This window comes from Ailuropoda melanoleuca, chromosome 10 (assembly GCF_002007445.2).
Source record: "Ailuropoda melanoleuca isolate Jingjing chromosome 10, ASM200744v2, whole genome shotgun sequence".
Taxonomy (NCBI): domain Eukaryota; kingdom Metazoa; phylum Chordata; class Mammalia; order Carnivora; family Ursidae; genus Ailuropoda; species Ailuropoda melanoleuca.
In genome coordinates this window covers 57,613,906-57,635,649 of record NC_048227.1, presented here as the reverse complement: position 1 = coordinate 57,635,649, position 21,744 = coordinate 57,613,906, and the positions used below count along the sequence as shown (strand labels likewise).

Genomic DNA, 21,744 nt, shown 5'->3' with positions numbered 1-21,744 from the left:
AGGGGAAGCAGACCCTCGAACAGGCCAGTGGGCCCTTGTTTGTACACAAGCATGATACACAGCAGGTCGGCAAGGCCAACATCACCCCTATATCTCAGCATCCTTTAAAACGTACTAACTTTATTTTTTTTTTAATTTTTTTCCCGGGGGAAAGAAATGAGCACCTTCTGTAACAAAGAAAATAACAACAATAGTCATAATAATGAGAAAAGCAAAATAAGCACATGTAAGTGCATTTTTTTCTTAGAGATTTATTTTTGTTTGATGAAGCTGACACCAGTCAGGGAGAGAGGAGAATGTTGGGAGCCCCGCAGGGAAGTGAGCACCCAGGGGAGGGGCTGCTGCTTCCTGTCGGGGAGTTGGGGGGGATTTGGTGTTGGGGTTTGTTTAATTTGTTGCTGGAAGTTTTCCTTTTGTTCTCTTTTATAAATCTCTCCCTGGGCTTTCGAGCTTCCCCTCCCTCCCGCCTCCCTTCCCCTGCCCCCCCAATTTCATTTTTAAAAAGCGAGCTCGCTCGCCAGGTGTGTCCCCCAAGCTCTCACAGCTCTAATAAATAAGGAGCACCTGTAAAACAGTAGCTTGACTTGTTAAGTGACTCTGTACAAAGGAGAATATAGAAATACAGTATGTACACGGCGTCCACGGGCCCGCGGTGCTTCGAGGCCGGCGCGACACTGTCCTGGCCTCACCTGCCCGCCGCCTGCCACCCCTCCTGCCTCCCATGGCCGCTGAGTGGGCGGGGGCACCTGGACCCCTCAAGAGGGAACAATTGCTTTATCTGAGTTAGTAAACAGATACACTGAATCACAAGGTGATTGGATTTTTTTTTTTTAGTTTTCTTCTTTTTTTGATTTTTTTCTTATTTTTTCTCTTTTTTTGCTTTTTTTTTTTTTTTCCTCTACTCATCAGAATGGGATACTCCACGACTGTCTCACCAACTCAGTGTCAGTACGCATGCTCTGCAGGACTTCCGGACTCGCAGCGACAACTGTACAAGTGCACACAAGAAAATCTACCCTGTTATCCTCCACCCACTGACCGAGGATCGAATTGCACATTTCTCTTAACCATGACAGGAGAAAGCAAACAGTGAAACAGAATCATGGGTGATCTTTCTCACTTTCCCTCTTGTTTTCACTGGTTCGTCCATACCATTCTAATCACCACGAAAGGACTCTGCATATAGAGAGATTGCTTCACTGACTTCCTGGACCGCCGAAAACCGTCAGGGTTGAAATTTCATCCAAGTCTTTCGTGACGCCCAGCAAACAGCCCCCTTGGATTATGTTACACCTTGAGGGCATTTTGGTCTTCAGTTCAACACTCTTGCTCTGTTCCCAAATGGGGCGCTATTTAGGAGAATTTAAAGAGAAAGCTGAGAAGAATAAACATTTACCGAGTTCTCTTGGCATTCGGTCTCTGAAAAACCACAGTATAAACTATTCATGCTGCTTCTTACATCTGTCAAATCGAAAATTAAAAGCCATAAAAGTGTAACACTGAAAATATGGCATTAAAAAGGATAAAGGTGGCCTTTGTAAAAATAACAAGAAAAGTATATTAGCCAATAAAATATTCTACCTCTTCATTTAAAAGTGCATCCTGGGCAGGACAGAATGACGCTGCAGCACTGGGACCCCAGTGCGACCCTCTCCGCCTCCAAAACCGTACAATGCAAATCACAATTCTTAGTGTAGCAGCAAAACCACAGCAGTTTTTAAAATGACTAAAAAAAGATTTTTGTTTTCAAATTCGTATCATCTTCCAGCCTCACCCTCCGAGCCTTGAAGATGGAGCGGGGAGAATACCTACGTTGGTCCTTGTGGCTTGTCGGTGTTTTGTTTGTCTAAAACCAGGGGCGAAATCCCTAAGTTCCTCTGGGGAGAAGCAGAGACGGTGGCCGCAGGAAGGCTGGGCCGCGGGGTAGGTCCAAGATGTGCTGGCTTCTCTGGGCTGGAGGCCACCGAGGGAGGGCTGCTTCCTCTGAGATGCTTAATGACAGGAAGCGGCTTTATTTGTTTGAGTTTTAGCCAGAGGGGGTGGTGAGCTGACCAGCTGGTGTCATTGGATGGCGGGACATGGTTTGCTCTGCGCCCTCTCTCCACGCAAGGTACCCTGTGAGTGAGCGTTCCTGGAGAAAGAGAAGAAGGGGCCGTCAGAGTCCACGGGATCAAACCACACCCCTGCCCCGAGCGGGGAGAACCCAGGCAGGAGTCGGAGGTGCGCGCAGGCCCGACCTCCGACGAATCCCCACAACGAGAGCAGCACAGCATGACTTTGACGTGTCTTTAATTCACAGTTCTGCTCAGGGTCTGCCCTGCCAGCTTTGTGCGAGGAAATGAAACCCGACTCGCTTCTTGGAATACCATACGGAGCCGGGCGCACCACACCCTCCCCCGAAGACCACAACAGCACCCCTTGCCACCAGGCCACCTTCGCCCTCCACCGTCCCGCACGCCCAGCTTTCGAATTGCCCAAGGTCACCCCAAAGCGAGGCAAGGTCAGCAGGGGGCCCTGGAGCTCCAGACCTCACCCCTGTACTCCATATAACAGCTCTGGTGTTTGCTGCAAAGGAGGAAAGCCCAGAGTCACTCTTCAGCACGTGAACGGTTACCGCGGACACACAGGCCTCTCTTCAGAGGTTGCCCGCAGAGGCGACTGCGCTGGAAGAAATGCCCCTCCCCGTGGGTCTTGCCTGACAAAGGTGAGCCATGCCCATCTCGTGACCTCCAAACCAAACAGCAGCACGAGACTGGGAGACGCTACACCACCAGGGCCTCGGGATGCCAGGGCGGAGGCTCCAAACGGGATCGCTCACCAGGAAAACCAATCTCCGGAGGATGCTCACCCCAGCTTTTACCGCAGATGTTAGGCTCTGCCTCTCCATCCCTACTGGTTTGCAACACAACCTACTGAGGACACTCGGTGACTCCTAGTAAACAGCCACTTACAAGTCTGCCAACCAAACTGTAAAGTCCCTGAGGTTTGGGGCCGTGTCTGTTTGGCCCACATCTCCGCACCCAGCCCCCGGTTCTGCTAGACACACGGATGTCAAGTGAATGAGGGTCAAGCAGCTCCCGTCCCTCATTCCCTCAAAACAACTCCTCTTCTTTCCTGCTGAAACGTGAGGATGTCAGAAATGGGAACGGGCAAAATCTAACATGAGGCGGTGACAGAGGACTCGTAAACATCTTTACAACTGTTGAGATTAGTCCTAGAACGAACAAATAATTTCAGAGAGGTGATAGAATTGAAAACTTGAAGGGACCCCAGAGATGATATAATTTCCGCATGTTACAGATGAAGAAAAAGAGGCCACAAAGAGACGTGCACACTTGCTCAGGGTGTCTGTAGCATGAATTCAGCACAAGTATGAGGAGGTCAAAATGCCCACTGGGAGGACTAAATACAAGCTTGTGCTTTAATCCCTGCTCTCCCAGTCCTGGTGTTAATGGTAACAGTAATCATGATCAGCCAAAAACAAGGTCTGAAAATCCGAATGTGCATGACAGGAAATGCCTGAGTTCCCCAAATCACATTAAATCACCAGATCCGTGTGTATTTAATATGTATGTTAAATAACCAAAGTGAAAATGCAAAACACCACAAATATGCAATGGGGGTGGAATTACAAGGCCATGGAAACCTTTTCATTTGGCATGGTCAGATTTGGAAATGTGGATATTTATCTCTGAATAAAGAGCTCATTTTTATTTCTTTCTTGTCTCTCTCTCCTTTCCGTCTTTCTTTCTTTCTTTTTTTTTGAGAATGAAGTAATGGCAAGAAGGGATACAGAAATAAAAATCAAGAGCCACTATCCGATGAGAGGTTATAAAGAATTGGAAAGGAGCCTCAGAAATCACAAATGGATCCAAAGACACAAGTGTAGCTTCTTCTGGGGCAGTTCTTTTCCGTTTAGGGAGCACAGCCTGGAGCTTGCTGTGGAGGGAGGAAAACCGTCCCCACCTCTGGGCTTGGGACCAAGAGTGACCAAATCTTATAGTCAGAGGGGGCCTCTGAATCCTTTCTTTAAAAAGGAAAAGAAAAAAAAAAAAGCATTTAACGCTTTCCAGTGACTGGGAAACACTGCCATTTTGAATGACTTCCTTAAGAATGCCATAATTGCTTTTTCAAGGATGTGGCTTTTTTTCCTTTAATGTAATCATGACCTCAAAAAGAGGAATATTTCTCAAGTGAGTTTCTTTATATTCAAATCACCTTTGGACAAAGGCCAAACATGGACAGCATCAGCCTACTTGGAGAAAATTTCAAGGCTTTCATAAGGGACTGGGAAAACGGGATTATAATGAGAGCCATTCTGGAACCTTAACTACAGCGTTCACCATCCCAAACACTATAATAATCATTATTATTCTCTGGTATCTATTATTGTCTGGTAAATAATATGTGTTTTCCCCCCAAGTTCTAAAGGGTGCAGCTGCACCACACTCTATTTTTTGCAGCCCCATCCCTGCTGCTCTGCAAGCCTCCTCACACCGAGCTTATTTTAAGAGAATGGCAAAGTCAACAATTTGTGCTGTTTCCTTCCCTCTCGCCACACACTTGCCATGTCTGGGACACCCACAAAGGCCAGATGGTGGCAGTACAAGTCCCTGTCTGCTGGTAACGTTTGAGGAGGGTGTGGGACAGAGGTCATCCTCATTTGTTCCCGTGACTCTGACCGGTTCAGAGAGGACCCCTTGTTGGAGACACGGGAACAGACTCTGGAATCAATGACATTGAAGAACCAAGCTTGGGCTTCACCCTCCTGAAGTGACCTGTATGCAGAGTAGGAAACTCAAGAGCAGGGAGGAAACAAGTTTGCAGTTTGGGAAAGCGATCGTGAGGGAGCTCCAGAGCCCGAGCCACTTCCTACTTCGCCCTTGCCAAGCAGAGGGATCTTAGGGGAAACCCATCCAGTCTAAATTTCTTGATCTGAACAAAGGGGAAATTACTATGATAAATGAGACAGAGACACAAGTTACAGTCCAGCCTGTCCCCTTCCTTAACCTCCCCCAGCCTTGATTCTTCTTCTGTGAAATGGGTGCCTCAGTGAGATTTTCTATTCTATCTTCCAGCTCTCAAGTTCTGTGACTGTAGTATTTTTGGACCAAAGCCAGTGTCAATCATGCAGGATTATAAACTTGAACATAACATAAGGAAGACTATTAATTTCTGAACTCCAAAGCCCAAAGTTTCAGAGACTCCTTTTAAACACACACACACACACACACACACACACGCAGCTCTCTGGCAGAGAGTTCTGGAGTGTCCCTTAACGCAGGGAATTCTGGAGAAGTGGCTATTCTTGTGCCTCACATTTGGGTTTTCCTGTGAGTTGGGGGTTCATCTCAAAGCAGGACAACCCAGGGTCCTGTAACGTGGACTAGCACACGCACACAGCCCATCCCGTATACCATGCATGGGCCATGTTTGAAGACCGGCTCCACAATGCGTGGTTTCCATCTGCCTGCCTAGCACTTTTCTTTTCTTTTTTCTTTTTTATATAAGTAGGCTCCACACCGAGTGTGGAGCCCAATGTAGGGCTTGACCTCACGACCCTGAGATCAAGACTTGAGCTGAGATCAAGAGTTGGACGCTTAACCTCTTTTCCTTTTTTACATCAGGAAAGCATTGCTAAGAATGTGATTGAGTTGCTCACCCTCCTTTACCACACAAGAATTTTCAGAGAACTACAGAGAACAAAAAATGTGCCTGAGTACTAATAAATTTTTTCAATGTTGATACCGTCAAAATACGACCATTCTCACCTTTTCTTCTTTGGCTTTTACAGTCTAAGATTTATGCTGGGTGTGTTCAAAAGGAAATTTTATAATTTCTACTCAACCACTCCCAAAAGTAAATGTGTGTCCAGAGAAAAATGTTTGTCTTATCCTCCATCCCAACATTTGCAAGCTGGTCCCTCCATGGTACAAGAGTCCCACCTCTGCTGGGAAGCCTGCCTTGATTATCTAATCCATTTTCCAAACTTTTATTCTTCCTTTCCTCAAATACCTTTGTTATTAGCATAATCAAAATCCTGGGTGTCTGTCGTGTCTTACCTGTTCAGAAGGCAAGCTCCCCGTGTCTGCCATATTTACTCCCAGAGTCTACAACTCTGTGCCATCAACTCTACGATGTGCAAGAAATGCCCACTGCAGGGGCGCCTAGTTGGCACAGTGGTTAAGCGTCTGCCTTCGGCTCAGGGCGTGATCCCGGCGTTACGGGATCAAGCCCCACATCAGGCTCTTCTGCTATGAGCCTGCTTCTTCCTCTCCCACTCCCCCTGCTTGTGTTCCCTCTCTCGCTGGCTGTCTCTATCTCTGTCGAATAAATAAATAAAATTAAAAAAAAAAAAGAGTACACTTAAAGAAATGCCCACTGCTGAGCTGACTGGCCTTTGTCCATTGACCGAAGCCCTGCAGTGATGCAGCTCACTCAGGCACGTCGGCCCATCACTTATCATGGTTAAATACAGCCATTACGTGCTGGCTTCGGCCACGCTGTTTATCTGGGACAATAATGAGTCCCTGAGGACTGAACTGCTCTCAGGTAGCTGCAGCTATTCTGGGACACTCACAAGAGTAGGGCCCTGCGGTCAATGAGCACAGTCACCTGCATTAGCTGATAAACCCAAGTGTGATGCCAGATAGTGGTCTCCACGGCGTGCCCTTCCAGAAAAGACTGCAGCTTGGTGAGGTTTTGCCAAAAAATGGTTCCTTCTCTCCCCCATCAACCATTGCTTCATGAAGTTTTGAAACGGCTTTTACCAAGACGGAAACGGTTTTCATTTATGAAGCGGATGGCACCTCTTTTCTTACGGCTCATTCGTTGGTGAAAGTCACTGAAAAACATCCCTTCCCCTTCCTGGTTTGATTGCCATGGGACATGACCAGTGGTGGGAAGAGGGGTGTGGGAGCCGAGGGTGAGCTGCAGTTAAACGACAAGCTCATCACCACGGCACTGCCCTCCCCCCGGCTCTGATAAGCCAAGGCTCATGAATATTTAACAGAAAAAAAAAATTAAGCCAAACATTGGGCCTTGCTTTTCTTTTTTATAATTTTCTCCTTTAGCAATATCTCCTATTTTATTCTTTAATCAATAAAAATCACAACCATATAAGACCACCTACTGGGATAACTCCATCTTTAATTTTTTGTTGGACAACTTCTTAGAATAGTTTTTTGTTGGACAACTTCTTAGTTCTATGAGTTAAATGGGTAGAGGGGCCTGTTTATTCTCATAAGTGGTCACTGCTATTTCTTGCTAACCTCTAAAAGTTCCTAGGGAACAAAGAACCCTCAGCCAGGGAACCCCATCTTGTGTACTCATACAAGTCCTTTTCTTTATCCTGGACAACTGATCTTCTTTAAATACCTCAAATCATTTCTGGAACCTGGGAGTTTAAGCAAACCAAATGACCCTGTCCGGTCCTTTCCTAGAAGCATGCGGGGATTCATGAGTACATTTTTGTTAACACACTGGAGCTGGTGGCTACATCCATTCATGAAAGAGAAAAATTTAAAAAAGGAGCCTTACATAATATAGCTAATGTTCTGCAGGAAATTTTGATGATGAGCCAAGAGCTCTAGGGCCCTGGCTTTTAGGACTGAGCCCTTCCGTTATGGTTTGGGAAAGCTGCATTTTTTCCGAAGAAAGAAGCCAAATTTTAGTGAGCGTCTACTGTATATCAAATACTGCACTAGGCACTTTTATATACTTATTTCACTTCAAAACAAGCATATTTTATATACTTATTTCACTTATACACTTATTTCATTGAAACAACAATGCTACTTAAGTATTTACTATTGTCCCCATTTTGCAGACGAGGAAACTTTCCTAGGAAGGGTAAGGAGCTTACTTGGTCAAGGTCACTAGCCAGAAAGGGGCAGAGTGGGTTGAGTCCAGCTCCTATGACCCCAAGCTCCATGGTCCCGTCCAGACAGCGCTTCCCCCAGTCCGGGGTTTCATCTCTCCCCTTCCCTCCCGACAAGTGGGGGTTGCAATGTCAGGGCCCTCAGGGGCCCTAGGGACACACACAGTCCAGCTCTTTTGCTTTACAAACAAGAACTCTGAGAAGTTATTCGATAAGAAATTATAATTACATTTCATTCAAATAACATCCAATACACAAACTAGCTAATGCTGGTTCATGTGCCTTCTAAAAATTCTGCCTTGGACAAAAAAAAAAGTAGATGTTTATTGTGTTAAGACTGAGTTTGTTATTTCTCTGTCTCTATATTATCTGAACATAGGCATTCTAGGTTATAAAAAGAAGAAAAAGATCCTAGAGCAAAAAGCAGCTTTCTGTGGCAAGTAGCTATGGTTTACGGTGCAAGAGTAAATTTTAGGATTTTAGGCAGGATCTGGAAAGGTGGTCTTTCTGGCACTTTATCTCTTCTTTACAACCAGGCCATGAGTAGAGGGAGTGGGAAGGAGAGGGGGAGATACCGAGAGAGAGGGAGAGGCTTCGTATTCATGGAAACTAAGTCTGCTGTACAAAACCAGAGCAAGCAAACTGACACCCCACCGCCCCACCCCCACCCCCAAGCAGCCAAGGAGATGGAGAGTGTGGTTAATAATTGCTTCCCTGCACCCTTCACCCTCCCAACCCCAGATGTTGACGTACAACTCATTTCCTCTCCAAGATCAGCTGCCCAAGGTGAGGAAGTGATACCACGGGTGGCAAAAACATGCCTCTGGCTCTTGGCACGGGGCATGTAACTCAAGCAGCTTTGGTCGTATCTTGTGTCCCACTGAGAGGAAAGGCAGATGAGGACTCGGGTTCTAATGCTGGCTAGGCCACTCTGACCTTGAGCATTTGCTCTGTTTGTCCCAGTCTCTACTTGAAAAAGTTGAACCAGACACCTTAGAATTTCTGGAATGGTTTCCCTAACCTCCAAGGTTGACAGCATGGAAGCGTTTCCTTACCTTCCATTACACATCCAAGGGAAGCAAGTTCTGGGCTGCAGGGGCCACCATGACAATTCTTTTAGCAAGCACCTACTACATGCCAGGCACTACCTGGGCACTTCCACCCAGGTTATCCACACCGGAGCCTGATGACTCTGAGGTAGGGGCTACTGTCTTCATTTTCCTTGCGTATGAGACGTGCTCAGCAATTTTGCATGGGGACTCTGGAATCAGGCCGCCTGTCAGATCCCAGCACTGTTGCTGACTGACCAATGATACCGGGTAGGAGACTTAGCCTCTCCGTGCCTCAGTTACTTCAACTGTAAAATGGGTTTACTAATGGTATCCCCTAGGGTTGTTGTGGGCATGTAACATTTGAACACTGCCTATGTATAGAGTGTGCTCGATAAATATTAGCTGACACATTTGATCGGAGTACAGGCACAAGAGGTAATAAAGCGTATCCAAACTCTCACAGCTAGTAAGGGATACAGCCAGTTTTCAAATCCAAGCAGGTCTCACTCCAGCCCCATGGTCTTCTCCCAGGCCTTGCAGCCTTTCTAATAGGGACAGTAGCTGCCGGCTCTAGGACACCTGTGATGTGCCCGCTGTCCATGTTTTCTTACCTACCCCTCACAGCAGTGTGATTGCTACTGGCGACCTAGAGGAGACCTAGAGGAGACGAGGCGCTTCCTTCCTCACCTACGAAACGGCTCTGCCAGGATCTGGTCCCAGGCTGGCCCAACTCCAGAGCAGATGTTCTTTGCCACGAAACCACACCACTGCCTACCTTCACCACCGGAAAGCCACTGTCACCACACGTGGGTGCTTCAGAAGAAGGTCTATGGCATGGAAAGTTAAAAAAGATAGGACATCTCCAAAAGCTGTCCCCCTCCCCTGACAGGCCCTACAGGCCCTGGGGGAGGGGGTTCGGCTGCCTTGGGCATCTCAGAAGCTGTCTCAGGTAGACCCAGCCGCCCAAGCGTGAGGACTGCTCCTCCGTCCAAGACCAGAGCATCTGGGTGTCCCTGAGGCCACGGTGCAGGCTCCGTGCTCATCAGCAGGGACGTCCTCCGCCCGGAGCGCACCGCCTGCCTCTGCGGCCGGAGAGCCGCGACCCACAGCCCGCGCCACGCCTGGCCAGCTGGCCGGGCCCTGTTTCTGCAGCACTCTGAGGCCGGCCAGCGCCCCTCGACGGGACGTACACATGGCCTGTCAGTGGTGAGGCTTGCACCCACTACGTGCTGGGAAGCCTCTCTAGGCCCAGGCCGGACACAAGGGTCCTCCTCCCGTGGCGCCGCTACCACGCTGTATGCGCTTACAGTACACACGTGGCCGCCTCCGCCCCGCACTAGCGATAACATCCCGCAACGGTTAGCATCCACCCCTGGTAATTAGCCTGTCATCAGAATGCAGCGACCAGCTTTAGTGATGCCAGTCTTCCTCTTGCTTCCTTTCAGTCTGCGAACAGCTGCTAAAGTAATTTTCCTCCCATACAGATTTCACGCTGTCACTCCTCCGCTCGAGGTTGGGGTGACGTTGCCTAAGGTAGGGAGCGCCCATCCCACAACCTCCTGCTCCCCCATTTACTGCCCTCCTCCAGCCTCCGGGGCTCCTCTCCCTCTGCCATAGGGCTTTGCTCCAGCCGGGCAAAGGTGGGGTCGGGGTCATCCCTAATGGGGCTCACTCATCTCTGCCTCTGTGGCTTTTGACATCCTATTGCACTCCCTGGCCTTACACTGCCAACTGCCAGTCCGGGCTGCTCTCCGGACTTAGGACCTGACCCCGAACTCACGTGCTTTATGGAACCCTCTCAGGGTAATTCCATTTGCTGTTGCTCTCCCCGGACTCTTCTCATTTATTCAGCGAATACCTGCATCCCCAGTCGGCCAGCCCTGAGCTAGAAACTCGGTTACAGCAGTCTTTTCCCTTCCTTCCTTCTCCCTCCTTCGCTCCCTCCCTATCCCTCCCTCCCTTCCTTCCTTCCTTCCTTCCTTCCTTCCTTCCTTCCTTCCTTCCTTCCCTGTATCTCCTGACAACAGTGTCCCTGCACAAAGTCAATATTAGATATCATGTTAAAAATAGATGTTTTTGAAAAAATAGATGTGTTTTATTCTCTAGAGAACTAAATGAAGACCATCTCTAACTATCAGTAAGTGAAAGGGGACTGCCTCCCTCTGTTTGGATATGATTGGGTATTTATTAAGTTTACGGACTATAAAATATGAATTAAGTATAAATTAAGAACTCCAAATACATAATTTTTTAAAAGCTATTATTCCTCTGCATAGGCCACACACACACACACACACACAGCTGAGACAAAGAACAAGTTGATCAGAAGATCAGACAGTAAGGAGTGCTGTCGAAATCAGAAATCTGAACCGGTGGCCCCTCATCTTCATTTGCAGAGCCATAATGTTTTTCCAAAACTTTTCATAGTTTTTTAATTAACATTTAGGATTCATGTTGCTCAAACCTTGGTGGATGTGAAAATAGACATTAAGTCCATGTTTATGATGCCATCGTATTAAATGAGAGGAATGGAGGGACCTGGATGTATTTTTGGTTTGGCAAATTGTAGAAATATTTTTTTCAAACATTTGGGGTTTGGCTAAACCCAAAACTTATTTTGCCAAGCACTTTGGCCTTAATTTTTAAACCCATGTGTATTTTAAAAGAAATTCAATCTATATGTTTCTGACTCATTTACACTTAACTCATGAAAATGCTGTTTGGTAAGAGCTATTAGATGTCCAAGTGAGTTTATGAGCCTTTTTAAGCCTTCTTTTCCCCGTTCTTACCAGAAAGTTGTATTTTGCCAGCCATAAAAGAGTGTGAGCCCCAGAGGCCTGTGGTCAGTTTGAAATTTATAACCTCTGAAGCTTAAATGGATTCTGAGTGTGGAAAAAGTTTGTTTTGTTTTGTTTTTCTCTCCTCTTTTTCATATGTACTGGACAGACTACCTCTGATAAAGACACGACCCTAGGTCTTAGTTTCCGAGACAGCTAAAGGTGAATAATAAAGAGTTCAATCTAACCACCGATAAATTTCCCCTAAAACACTTCAGAGGAACGATATGACACTTTAAACTCATGTGGCCACAGATTCAGATCCAACGCTCTACTGAAAAGTGTTACTAATTACTCCTAGGATAAGACAAAGAGGTGAGACACAACACGACTCAAGTTGAACATTTTACCTTTGGAAGAACTGGGTAATTTTTTTAAAATCACAGACAACCAACCCTGTTTATGATTTTTTATACATTTTTTTAAATAAGCGACATGTACTAAAAATAACATTTGAATTAAAACCAGAAAAGCAGGAAGAACGTGCATGCGTGCTGCAGTGACTTCACCCCGTGTCTTCTCTATATAACGATTCTCAGATACCACTCAATTATAGTATTCCAGGGGGAGAAAGCTTTTGGATAAAGTACTTAAAAATGGCTTATAAATATTTAAAGTATAAGCATCTAACAAATCATAATGACAAAGTTTTACATTTAACCACATGTGCTCCAAATATCTTGAAATTACTCTAAATATGGGTTTAAAATATCAAAAGGGCTTGTTGATGGGACGCAGAACTTTGCAGAGAAACTTAAACCTGATCGTTCTTGCTCCCACAACATCCAATCTGCACAATTTTTAAAGTGTGCGTGTGTAGATTTCCTTAGAAAAAGATCACGTTACAGGCTGAATTTCCAAAACAAGAGTTGAAGGATGAAATATAGGGTTTCCCTTTCTCTCACCAAATGCAGCTTAGCCACTTTGCTTCTAGATAATTTGTTAGTGTAGGTTGGCTCATATTTAAGACAGTAACGTTTTAGAAACACTTCGAGAACTCAGCCAGCTGCAAGGAGGATATCATTACAAATTGAGACACATGTTGTATGGGAATACCATTCATTTTCAATACCAAAAACATGTCTGGGGAAATAAGCCATGCAAATGAGAGAGAGAGATATATTTTTAATTGCATTTTGAGGATGTTAGGTCAATGGTTCATATCAAATGAGTCCATAAAGTGTGTCTCTCCTTCCTGTTCCGTGAATGCTATCAGTCACATTCTTACCTCCCTTTTTACCCGAAACAAAACACAGCTTGCTATCAACGAGAGACAACACACCAGAGGTTCAAAGGGGGGAAATGACGAGACATCCAGCAGCACAGCCGAGAGCTGAGTGGAATGAGGCTGGGGAGCGCTGGGTAGCTTTGATTCGTCACAGTCTGGACCCCGCGGCTCCGTGGAAAGGCAGCTCCCTTCTCCCTATTTAGGAAAGGCACTGGGGAAACTTGGTAAAACTGCAACACACAAGCTGTTGCTTATGCCCATAGCTCAGTACGAGGAGCGAAGAGTTAAAAGATGTGGGGGCAGGGGCGCCTGGGTGGCACAGCGGTTAAGCGCCTGCCTTCGGCTCAGGGCGTGATCCCAGCGTTGTGGGATCGAGCCCCACATCAGGCCTCTGCTATGAGCCTGCTTCTTCCTCTCCCACTCCCCCTGCTTGTGTTCCCTCTCTCGCTGGCTGTCTCTTATCTCTGTCAAATAAATAAAATTTAAAAAAAAAAAAAAAGATGTGGGGGCAACTTGACTGGTTTCCCATCTAAGAATGTGTCCTGCACTCAGGAGCTATTCTAAAGCATGAGAGGCTGATTTCTAGTTTTGGTTGTTCACGTTTTAAATGACCCTTGAAATAATCTGTGTGTGTGTGTTTTCTCCCCCTTTGTGGATGGCCCCACATTCTCAGTCCGGACCCCACCCCACTTGTTTGTCAGGCAGAATGTGGAAATCCACGAATTTGGAGAAGAGCTCTATGCGGTTAACATTTAGAGCTGGCGTCTGAGATGGCATTTACCCCTTTTCCGTGAGAACGGGACCCTGTTAAATGATGCCAGCATTACATCATTTATCTTTTAAGGCTAATTTATTTGTTTCTCTGAAATGGATTCCTTTTATGCTTTTGAGGCATTAAACACAAAAAGTTTACACATGCAGAATGCATTACTTTAACACGCATTCATGTATGAAGTGCTACCCGTTTCGACTGGCAACTGAAGAATACACAATAATTCTGTGCAGGATGGGGTGAAGGGAAAGAGAATGGCCACCTCTGTCCCTTTGGCACAATCTCTTTGACAAGAGACTCTGGAAAAGGCAGCACGCTAGGGGTGGACGTGTTTCACTACATGAGGTAAGTGTCCCGGGCTGTAGTGTATTTCGGTCCTCAGACACCTCTGCCTCTCCTTAACGCTTGTCTGCGTGAAGGTAGGTGTAAGTGATTGAACCATGATGCCCAGGCAGCCGCTCAGGCTGGCAAGGGAATGACTGGTTGGAAATCAGACAGGGAGTTTATTTCCAGTGCCTTTCAGAGCAATGGCTTGTTAATAGGTGATCGAATGCTTTCCCCTCTCCAAGCACGCTCTCTCCAGGTGAAGAAGCATGCTAAGAAGCTGGGGAAAATGGGCAGTGCTCCCAGACACAGCTCCATCAATGCCTTGGTATTTACTGAGCCATCCACTTCCTGGGCGCTAGCCATTCTGCTCCCTCGGCCCCGAAAGCAGGGTAGACACTTGAAGGACAGCGTCACCCTCTACAGTAGAAACTTCAAAAGTCTATGGCCTGGGGAATTTCTACCTTGTTTCTTTTCTTGCTTACCTTTTCTTGCACTCACGGGATACGAAGGTCTAGAGTCTTTTGCCTTTTGTCACTAAAGCCATCTTCTGGAGGCAAGGGCTACGCCATGTAGCTACAGCAGTGGTTCTGCAGTATTGGGTCCGTGGCAAAAACCGCTACAGATAATTCTGTTTTAAGGGAAACTTTAACCATTAAATCGGCCTCCTCCGAGCGACAAGAAAAATTCCAGTTTAGATATGGCTCCGTGATAATATAAAATAATCCTTCAGAGGCGTCAGGCATACTGCTTCTGAAGCCAAACTCTACAGACCTCTCCTCCCAGGAAAATGCCTCTGTGCACAGGTATATAAAACTTGCCCTGGGATTCCAGGGGGAGCCTCTGAAGGCCATCTGTGGACAAGTCCAGGGAGCAGGAGACCAGCTTGAGGAAGCAGCCGCATCAGCCGGAAGGCCTGGAAGCCAGGCCAGGACTAGCACAGCACCTACACGCCCCTGAGACTGAGTTCTTTAAAGTTTGCGCACTGCGCACTCTCTCACCTCACCCTAGTCCCGGCCCTGCGGGGTTACGGCTACATCTGAAAGAAGTAAATATCTGGTCACATACATCATTTCCTATTCCACCGTAATCTGATTGAAATAATATCCAAAAGCCAGATGCTTGCACATTAAAACCCTCCTTCCACCCTTTGTTGAGAGGGTTAAAATAGAGCCAGCAGCATTGAACGAGATGCGGCTAAGGCCGATCTTGACCCTGTACATTCCAGAAAAGTCTCCTCTATGGGTCTGAAATGATCACAGAAAGCTCCTCTCCAATCACACGTGTCCGTGATGCGAACCTGGCGGTTTCTCTCTGGCTCTGGGAATCAGCCCTACCAGGAACTGGACAGCCCTCTGCATCCCGACAGACAGCCGAAACTTGAATGTCAGGGATTACGTGGCCAATTCACACATCCCGTAACCAAGTACCGGGACACTGAGAATCTCCAGTCTGGCAGAGGATCTGAGCACATCCCACTGGGATCAATTTCCTCTCCTCGCTCTCAGGTTTTCTTCTCTTTCCTTGCCTTCATAGGACACACCCACAGTACTATTTCCAATGTATGGACCTGACTTTCCAGGCAGCCAACTCTCGCAAACTTCTCAGCTGGAGAAACTAAACTGGCAAACAGTTACCTGTCACCTCCACCCTTCGGGCTTTCCTGATGAGGTCAGCACCCCTCCCCCCACCTTGAGGTCATCCTTCCTGGACTGTGTCTCCATAACCACACTAATAATTAGACTCCAAGAAGCACAACTACGGCTGCCTCCTCCCGCTCTCCCAGAGAAAACAAAAAGTGGGAGGCGCTCTTGCTGCTGAGGCTAAGGGAGGAGTGTGGAATTGGAGCCAGAGAAAAGAGTCCCAGATTTTCTTCCTGTTTTAGAAACATGTCCGAAACCTGGAAGCCACAAAGGTGGGAAGTTGTATGGACTTGTTGCTCCAGGGGGATGGAAAAAGTGAGGGCGGAAAGGTTACTCATGGTACACATTTTTTCCATTGATTATTTTACTTAGAATATGTCATTTCTCTGGAAAATCGAGGAGGGGGGGATATTTTCTTTTGAATATCTTCAAACATTTGCAAATGGTTACTCTGAACTCCCCAATGTACCATAAACAAGTGTAAACTGTAGAAATTCAGAAAATGTACAAATACAAACAGCGATTCCCCCAAGCTCCAAGGCAAAGACAAAGAAGGGAGTATTCCATTTACAAATGGAATTCTTTGTGGATAGAATAGTTTGGAAAATGTTTATACATTGTTTTTCTTATTATTTGGGAGAATATTTTTTCCAGCCTACAGAAGCTGCAGCACTGGTATTTGGAGTCCTGAAAGTTGAAGATTAAAGGAAGATTACAATCTTTCAAAATCTTTGACTAAAACTTAATTAATTCTGCATCTAAGACAATATCTGCCCATTGAAATCATTTGTAATCATATCAACAAAGAAGAATGCAAGAAGTCAGGTAACCAGGAACAGAATCACTTCAAAATGGAAAAAACAACAACAAAAGAACCCCAAAAAGCAAAAACAAAGAGTACCAAACCTAGGATTTGCCAAGAACTAGCAAACATGATGGCTTCTTTGAAGAAAACTGTAGCTGCCTGGATACTGATTTCAAGATACAGTCTGCTTTGAATCTGCTTAAAATGATAAACAAACAAACAAACCAGTAACAGAGTATGAGAATGGCAGGCACAGGGGAAAAGTATGAAGAACCCTGACAAGTTACCAACAGACTTTCCAAGAGAAATAACGCGTGAGTCCCCAACAAGCACATGGAGAAATCACTCAGCTGCACATCAGCGGCCACAACATAGTCCAGTTTAATGCTTTCCACTTGGGCTTTAACTTGTCCCCAACAGTGTTCACTGTCAGGGCACAAAAGCCATGCCACCCTTTATTTAACGGATGCATTTCCAATTTCCACAACCATATGAATGGGTTGGGTTTCTGAAGGCACCGAAGAAAAACAGCTCCACACGTGCACAGAAAATCAGGAAGGGTCAGAGAATGTGAGTGAATTACAGCAGGTTGAGACTGCAGTTCGAGATGACACACAACTCCAGAGGGCAAGAGGAACTGTGATTTAGTGAAGGAGAGGCAGTTCTTCCCCCATCTTAAATCACTTGCCTTGTCACCTTGCTGGAGCTTGGCAAAGCCTGAGTGTCTCTGACTTTAGAGAAAAGCTGTAATTTCTTGGGGGACCCATCATGAAAAGAACTCTCCAATCTCAAGGGGCTATGGGCAATTTTGTCACTGCATCTTCTGAAATTGGCTGAAGCCAGGTTAATATTTTTAGTAACGACGCTGGTCCACATACAAGACCCTAGCCTGATTCTTTATTCAGCAACATATATCATACAAATAGGCATCATATATTTCATGCTTTTATGTTCTTTGGGCCCCATGCTACTCATGGACCAGTGGCACTATTCTTGACCTGGTCACTTCTCATTCCAGCAATGGTAGTAAAATCGTTCACCCTCCTGTTCCTCGAGTAACGTCATTGGGATGAGTGATATCAGAATATACTAAAATTCCAATCCCCAATGATTTTTGGCTTTCTAAAGGCCATCACTTCTTCGTCCCACACCTTCCTGTTGCTCACTGCTTTATTAACCAGATTAAATTACTCTGGTGGAGACATCAGGGGCATTTTCAGTTGAGGTGACTACGAGAATGCCGAGTCCATCTGTCTTTGGACAGCAGAACTTGTAGATGTAAAACCAAGCAAGATGGTGAGTTGATTTTTAGTGTTCTGCTCCTACTGGCAAAGGCAGCGATGGAAAAGAAAACCGCAAACTATGGTGACTGGGAAAGCCTTCTTGCACCAAGCAACAAGCCCCCTGGCACTAGCTCTATGCTTCCCAAACAAACCTCTGCCTGTTAGGTCAGCAGGTGCCCATGTAAATATGCCAACTTAGCGACAATGGTCCTGACACGCCATATCAAGTGTTTTGGTCCACATTTCTATTTCCCCCTGTGGAGTAGCGGGCTGGCATTCTAGGTGTGTTTTTGTTGCTGGAAAAACAAGAATTGCACACTGTTAAAAAAAAAAAAAAGAATCAAACACCACCTCAACACTTGGAGAAGTTGGTAGGTACGCTTGGTTTTTGTCTAGGAACCTTCCCCAAGACAACTAAGGTGAATAAAAGAATTTCATCAAGGAGGGTAATAAAGGGACCATTTAGCCTGTCCTCTTACAGTGGTTTAAAGAAAATGCAGCCCCAGAGTCAGAAAGACTAGGTATGAATCTTGACTGCTCACTAACTTGGTCATCTTGGGCAAATTACTTCATTTCTGTGTCTCAGATTCCTCGTCAGTAAAATGAAGACAACAGTAATTATCACAGAGATCCAGATCCAAATAACTACTACTGAGAAACACTTTGAAGAGAGTCTGCACATAGACACATGAGCAACTGTTCTTCCTACAAGGTCCACTTCTCCCCAGGCTTCCTTCCTCCCTGGGCCTATATCCCCGGCAGACTGTAAGGGTCTTGAGGGCAGGCACCGCATCATATTCACCTCTGTATCTCCCCAGCTCCCAGAAGGAGCTGTGCACAAGTGAGGTGCTCAATAAATGTTTGTTTCTCTTCCTTTTCTCTCCATAAACCGTTGATAAGCCTCAACTGAACGTTAGCCCATTTGCTGTCTTCTGGGATCGCAGGCCTCGGTCTGGCAGGCCTAGTTAATTACCGCATCCCTCACTTGCTAGCTCTTGTTTGGACAACATCTCCATGCCTTATCCTCCTCCTTGGTAAGGTACAGAGGACACCGATTCTGCCAGCCGGTGGGAGGATCAAAAGCGGCCGCATCTGGCTCTGGGGGGGCATGCTACACATGCTAGCTCCTCTCCCCCTTACTAGAATTCTGGACTCATTATCAATAGCTCATTTGGCATGAAGCAGGATGCCCTTCATGAGGTCAGACATATGTACTCTCAGCCACTTCGGCAGCATGGCCCTTTCTCCTGTCAAAGCCTCCCACTGTCTGCAGAGGTGAGCAACCCACCAGCGAAGGCCACAGAGCCCCAAAAAGGAGAGAATGCCAAGCTGGTCAACAATGCCAGAAATCTGCCCTAGGGAATGCTTCATGACAACATGAAGAGACTCCCTGAACAGGAGCTATGGGCCACTTTTCCAGCACTCTGCCAGGGAAATGGGGCTTAGTGGCCTGGGTTCAGTTGGCATAAGCACGTAAAGAAAGTTAGTTTTTATTCTCATCTTGCAGATGGAATCCATGGTTTTTGAGAAATTTGGTGAGTTGAGACCTCCTGCCAATAAAGCCTACCAGTCTCCAGGAAGTGACCTGGCTCTCACCTTTTACCACAGCTCTGTAACCTCATGACTGAACATTTAAGGGTCTAACCCCCCCCCCCCCCCCCCCCCCCCCCCNCCGGGACCCTTAAGCTCTTCCTCCTCCCCACACCGGCCTCTTCTTCAACAGGGTGAATTACAGAGATGAGCATGAGAATAAAAGTTTAGTTAAGTAGATAGTGTCTCAAGTCAGGCGCAAGACTGGGCTTCACCATTAAATAAGTCACCTTGGGCATGGCATCTACATTCTGTGACTCAGTTTCCTCAGCCGTAAAATGGGAATGAATGTCGGATCAAAATGATGACACTGTGTGACCACACTAGGTGAGCTGTAAGACATGTACGGTAAAATCATGATTATCACTATAACTCTCGCGCGCCTCTGCCTTGTAAGGAGTAAGGAGAGGCGGACGGGCACGTGCGGAGGAAAGCCCCGCTGGACATACAAACCTTTTACTTATTCTGATTTCTAATTCGGAGGCACCTCCTTTTGAGCGGAGGCTCCAGGTCCTCCGGCCCGGCGCTGAGCATGGGCGAGGAGATGATGCACGGCGCCATGGCAGTCTTCTCCGCGGGTTTTGGCACAGGCTGGATCACGCAGCCCGTCTTGGGCAGCATCCGCAGAGCATACGCGTGGTCCTCGTCCGCGGGGTTATTAAGGTTCGGGTCTGACTTGTCGCCCCCCGCNCAGCGGCCGGCGGGCTGCAGTGGCCGTCCCTGCAGCCGCCGCAGGTCCTGCGCTCCGCGGCGCCCGGCTCGCGCTCCGCCTTGACGTGCGCGTGCAGCGCGCGGTGGATCACGTTGTGCAGCCGGGCCCGGTGACCCACCGTCAGGTCGATGACGCCGTCCTGCGGGCCCTGCAGCACGCCGGGGAAGCCGAGCTGGCCGCCCGCGCCCGGGGGGCTGCCGGCGCGCCGCGTCAGATCCACCACCTCGCTCCGGCCGTGCCCCACGGGCGCGGGCGCTAGGCTCAGGGCTTGGCCGGAGCAGCCGGGCGGCGAGTCCGCAGACTTGGATGAGCCCTGCTTGGAGTCCCTAGGGGACAGGGAGTGTCCGCCTGGCTTGCCTCCAGCCGCTGAGGAGTCGCCAGGGGCGCTCGGAATGAAGTTCTCCCCGTTGCTGGAGAATCCGTTGGGGGGCTTGGAATCATTGACGTGAGGGATGGGAATAGGGATGGGGATGGGCACGGGCAGGGGCACGATCACGGGGTATGGCACGAGCAAGGTGGGGGGCGGCACCAGCGGGGCAAGCGACGGCAGCCCGAAATTCATCATCTGGGGCACGGGCATCGGGCCATTTGGCATCATGCTCACCGGCGGGAAGGGGAGACTGGGCAAGGGCGCGCCCGGGGGCGGTGGGGGCAGGAGGCCCGGGGGGTTCCCAGGCATGGTCGGGGTGCTTGGGGGATGGATGTGGGGCGACAGCATGGGCCGGTGCATGGGACTGGAAGTGGGGCCCAGATTCCTGGGGCCGCCGGGCGGGGGCCCGATGCCTGGGAGCATGGGGTTGGACAGAGGGCTGTTAGGGTTGGAGGCGTGGTGCGGCGGCCCGCGAATAAAGGGCGGGCGGATCTGCTGCATGATCTGTTGTTCCATGAAGATGGGCAGCGGCACCGGGCCGCGGTTGGTCATCACCATGGGAGGACTGCGAGGCGGGACACCGAGGGGAGGCCCGATGCTAGCAGGTGGCTGGACGGAGACAGGAGGGATGTTTGGAGTCTCGCTGATGGGCATGGACTTGGGCACTGGCGTGGGGATTTTAGTGACAGAGCAGTTGGCAGTGTCAGATGGAGACACGGTGGTGGACGACGATGGGCCAGGGCCCTGGCTTTGGCCAGCTGCAGCCACCGGGGAGGGGGCCTTCCTCCGAGCATCTGTTAGAGGGATATTCCAAGAGTCTGGAGTGAGCAGCTGCACCCCGGTGCCTTCTGCTTTATTTTCCATGGGAGGGTGTAATGTGCTGCACAGCCCAGCTGGAAGATTGGCCTGTGTCTCTTTGTAGAAAATGTCCATTTTGTATTGATTGAGACATTTTGCACTGCAGAACTGAAGCCTTCTTTCCCCGTCCCCAAAATCCAGGTATTCTTTTGTGTGTCTTATGTGCTTACACCAGTCACATACCTACAACACAGTAATAAAAAGAAAACAAGATAAGCAATTTCCTCTGGTAGATCGTGTTTCATGTTTCACATAGAGGTTCTTTCAAACTTTATCACAATTTTTCGAACAGACTGAAGTGTTTCTTTCCGAAAGGTAACATTCTTAAATGTTTGTGAAATGATTTCTCCTTGGAAGTCAGACTTGCTTTTTAAATAGTAATTCTTCGGAA

The 21,744-nt window shown here is 47.7% G+C and overlaps 2 protein-coding genes across 2 annotated transcripts in view; both read right to left on the bottom strand.

Moving 5' to 3' along the window:
- Positions 1-231: 231 nt before the first annotated feature.
- SOBP (sine oculis binding protein homolog) overlaps positions 232-21,744 on the bottom strand; it is a 161,525-nt gene continuing 140,012 nt past the window's right edge. The window contains exon 8 of the mRNA XM_034670766.1: positions 232-2,131. The gene's annotated coding sequence lies outside the window, so the exon portion shown is untranslated. The remainder of the gene's footprint in view (positions 2,132-21,744) is intronic.
- Positions 20,010-21,744, bottom strand: part of LOC117804214 (sine oculis-binding protein homolog) — a 2,748-nt gene continuing 1,013 nt past the window's right edge. The window contains exon 2 of the mRNA XM_034670767.1: positions 20,010-21,536. Within this exon, the coding sequence (XP_034526658.1) occupies positions 20,010-21,536 (1,527 nt within the window). The remainder of the gene's footprint in view (positions 21,537-21,744) is intronic.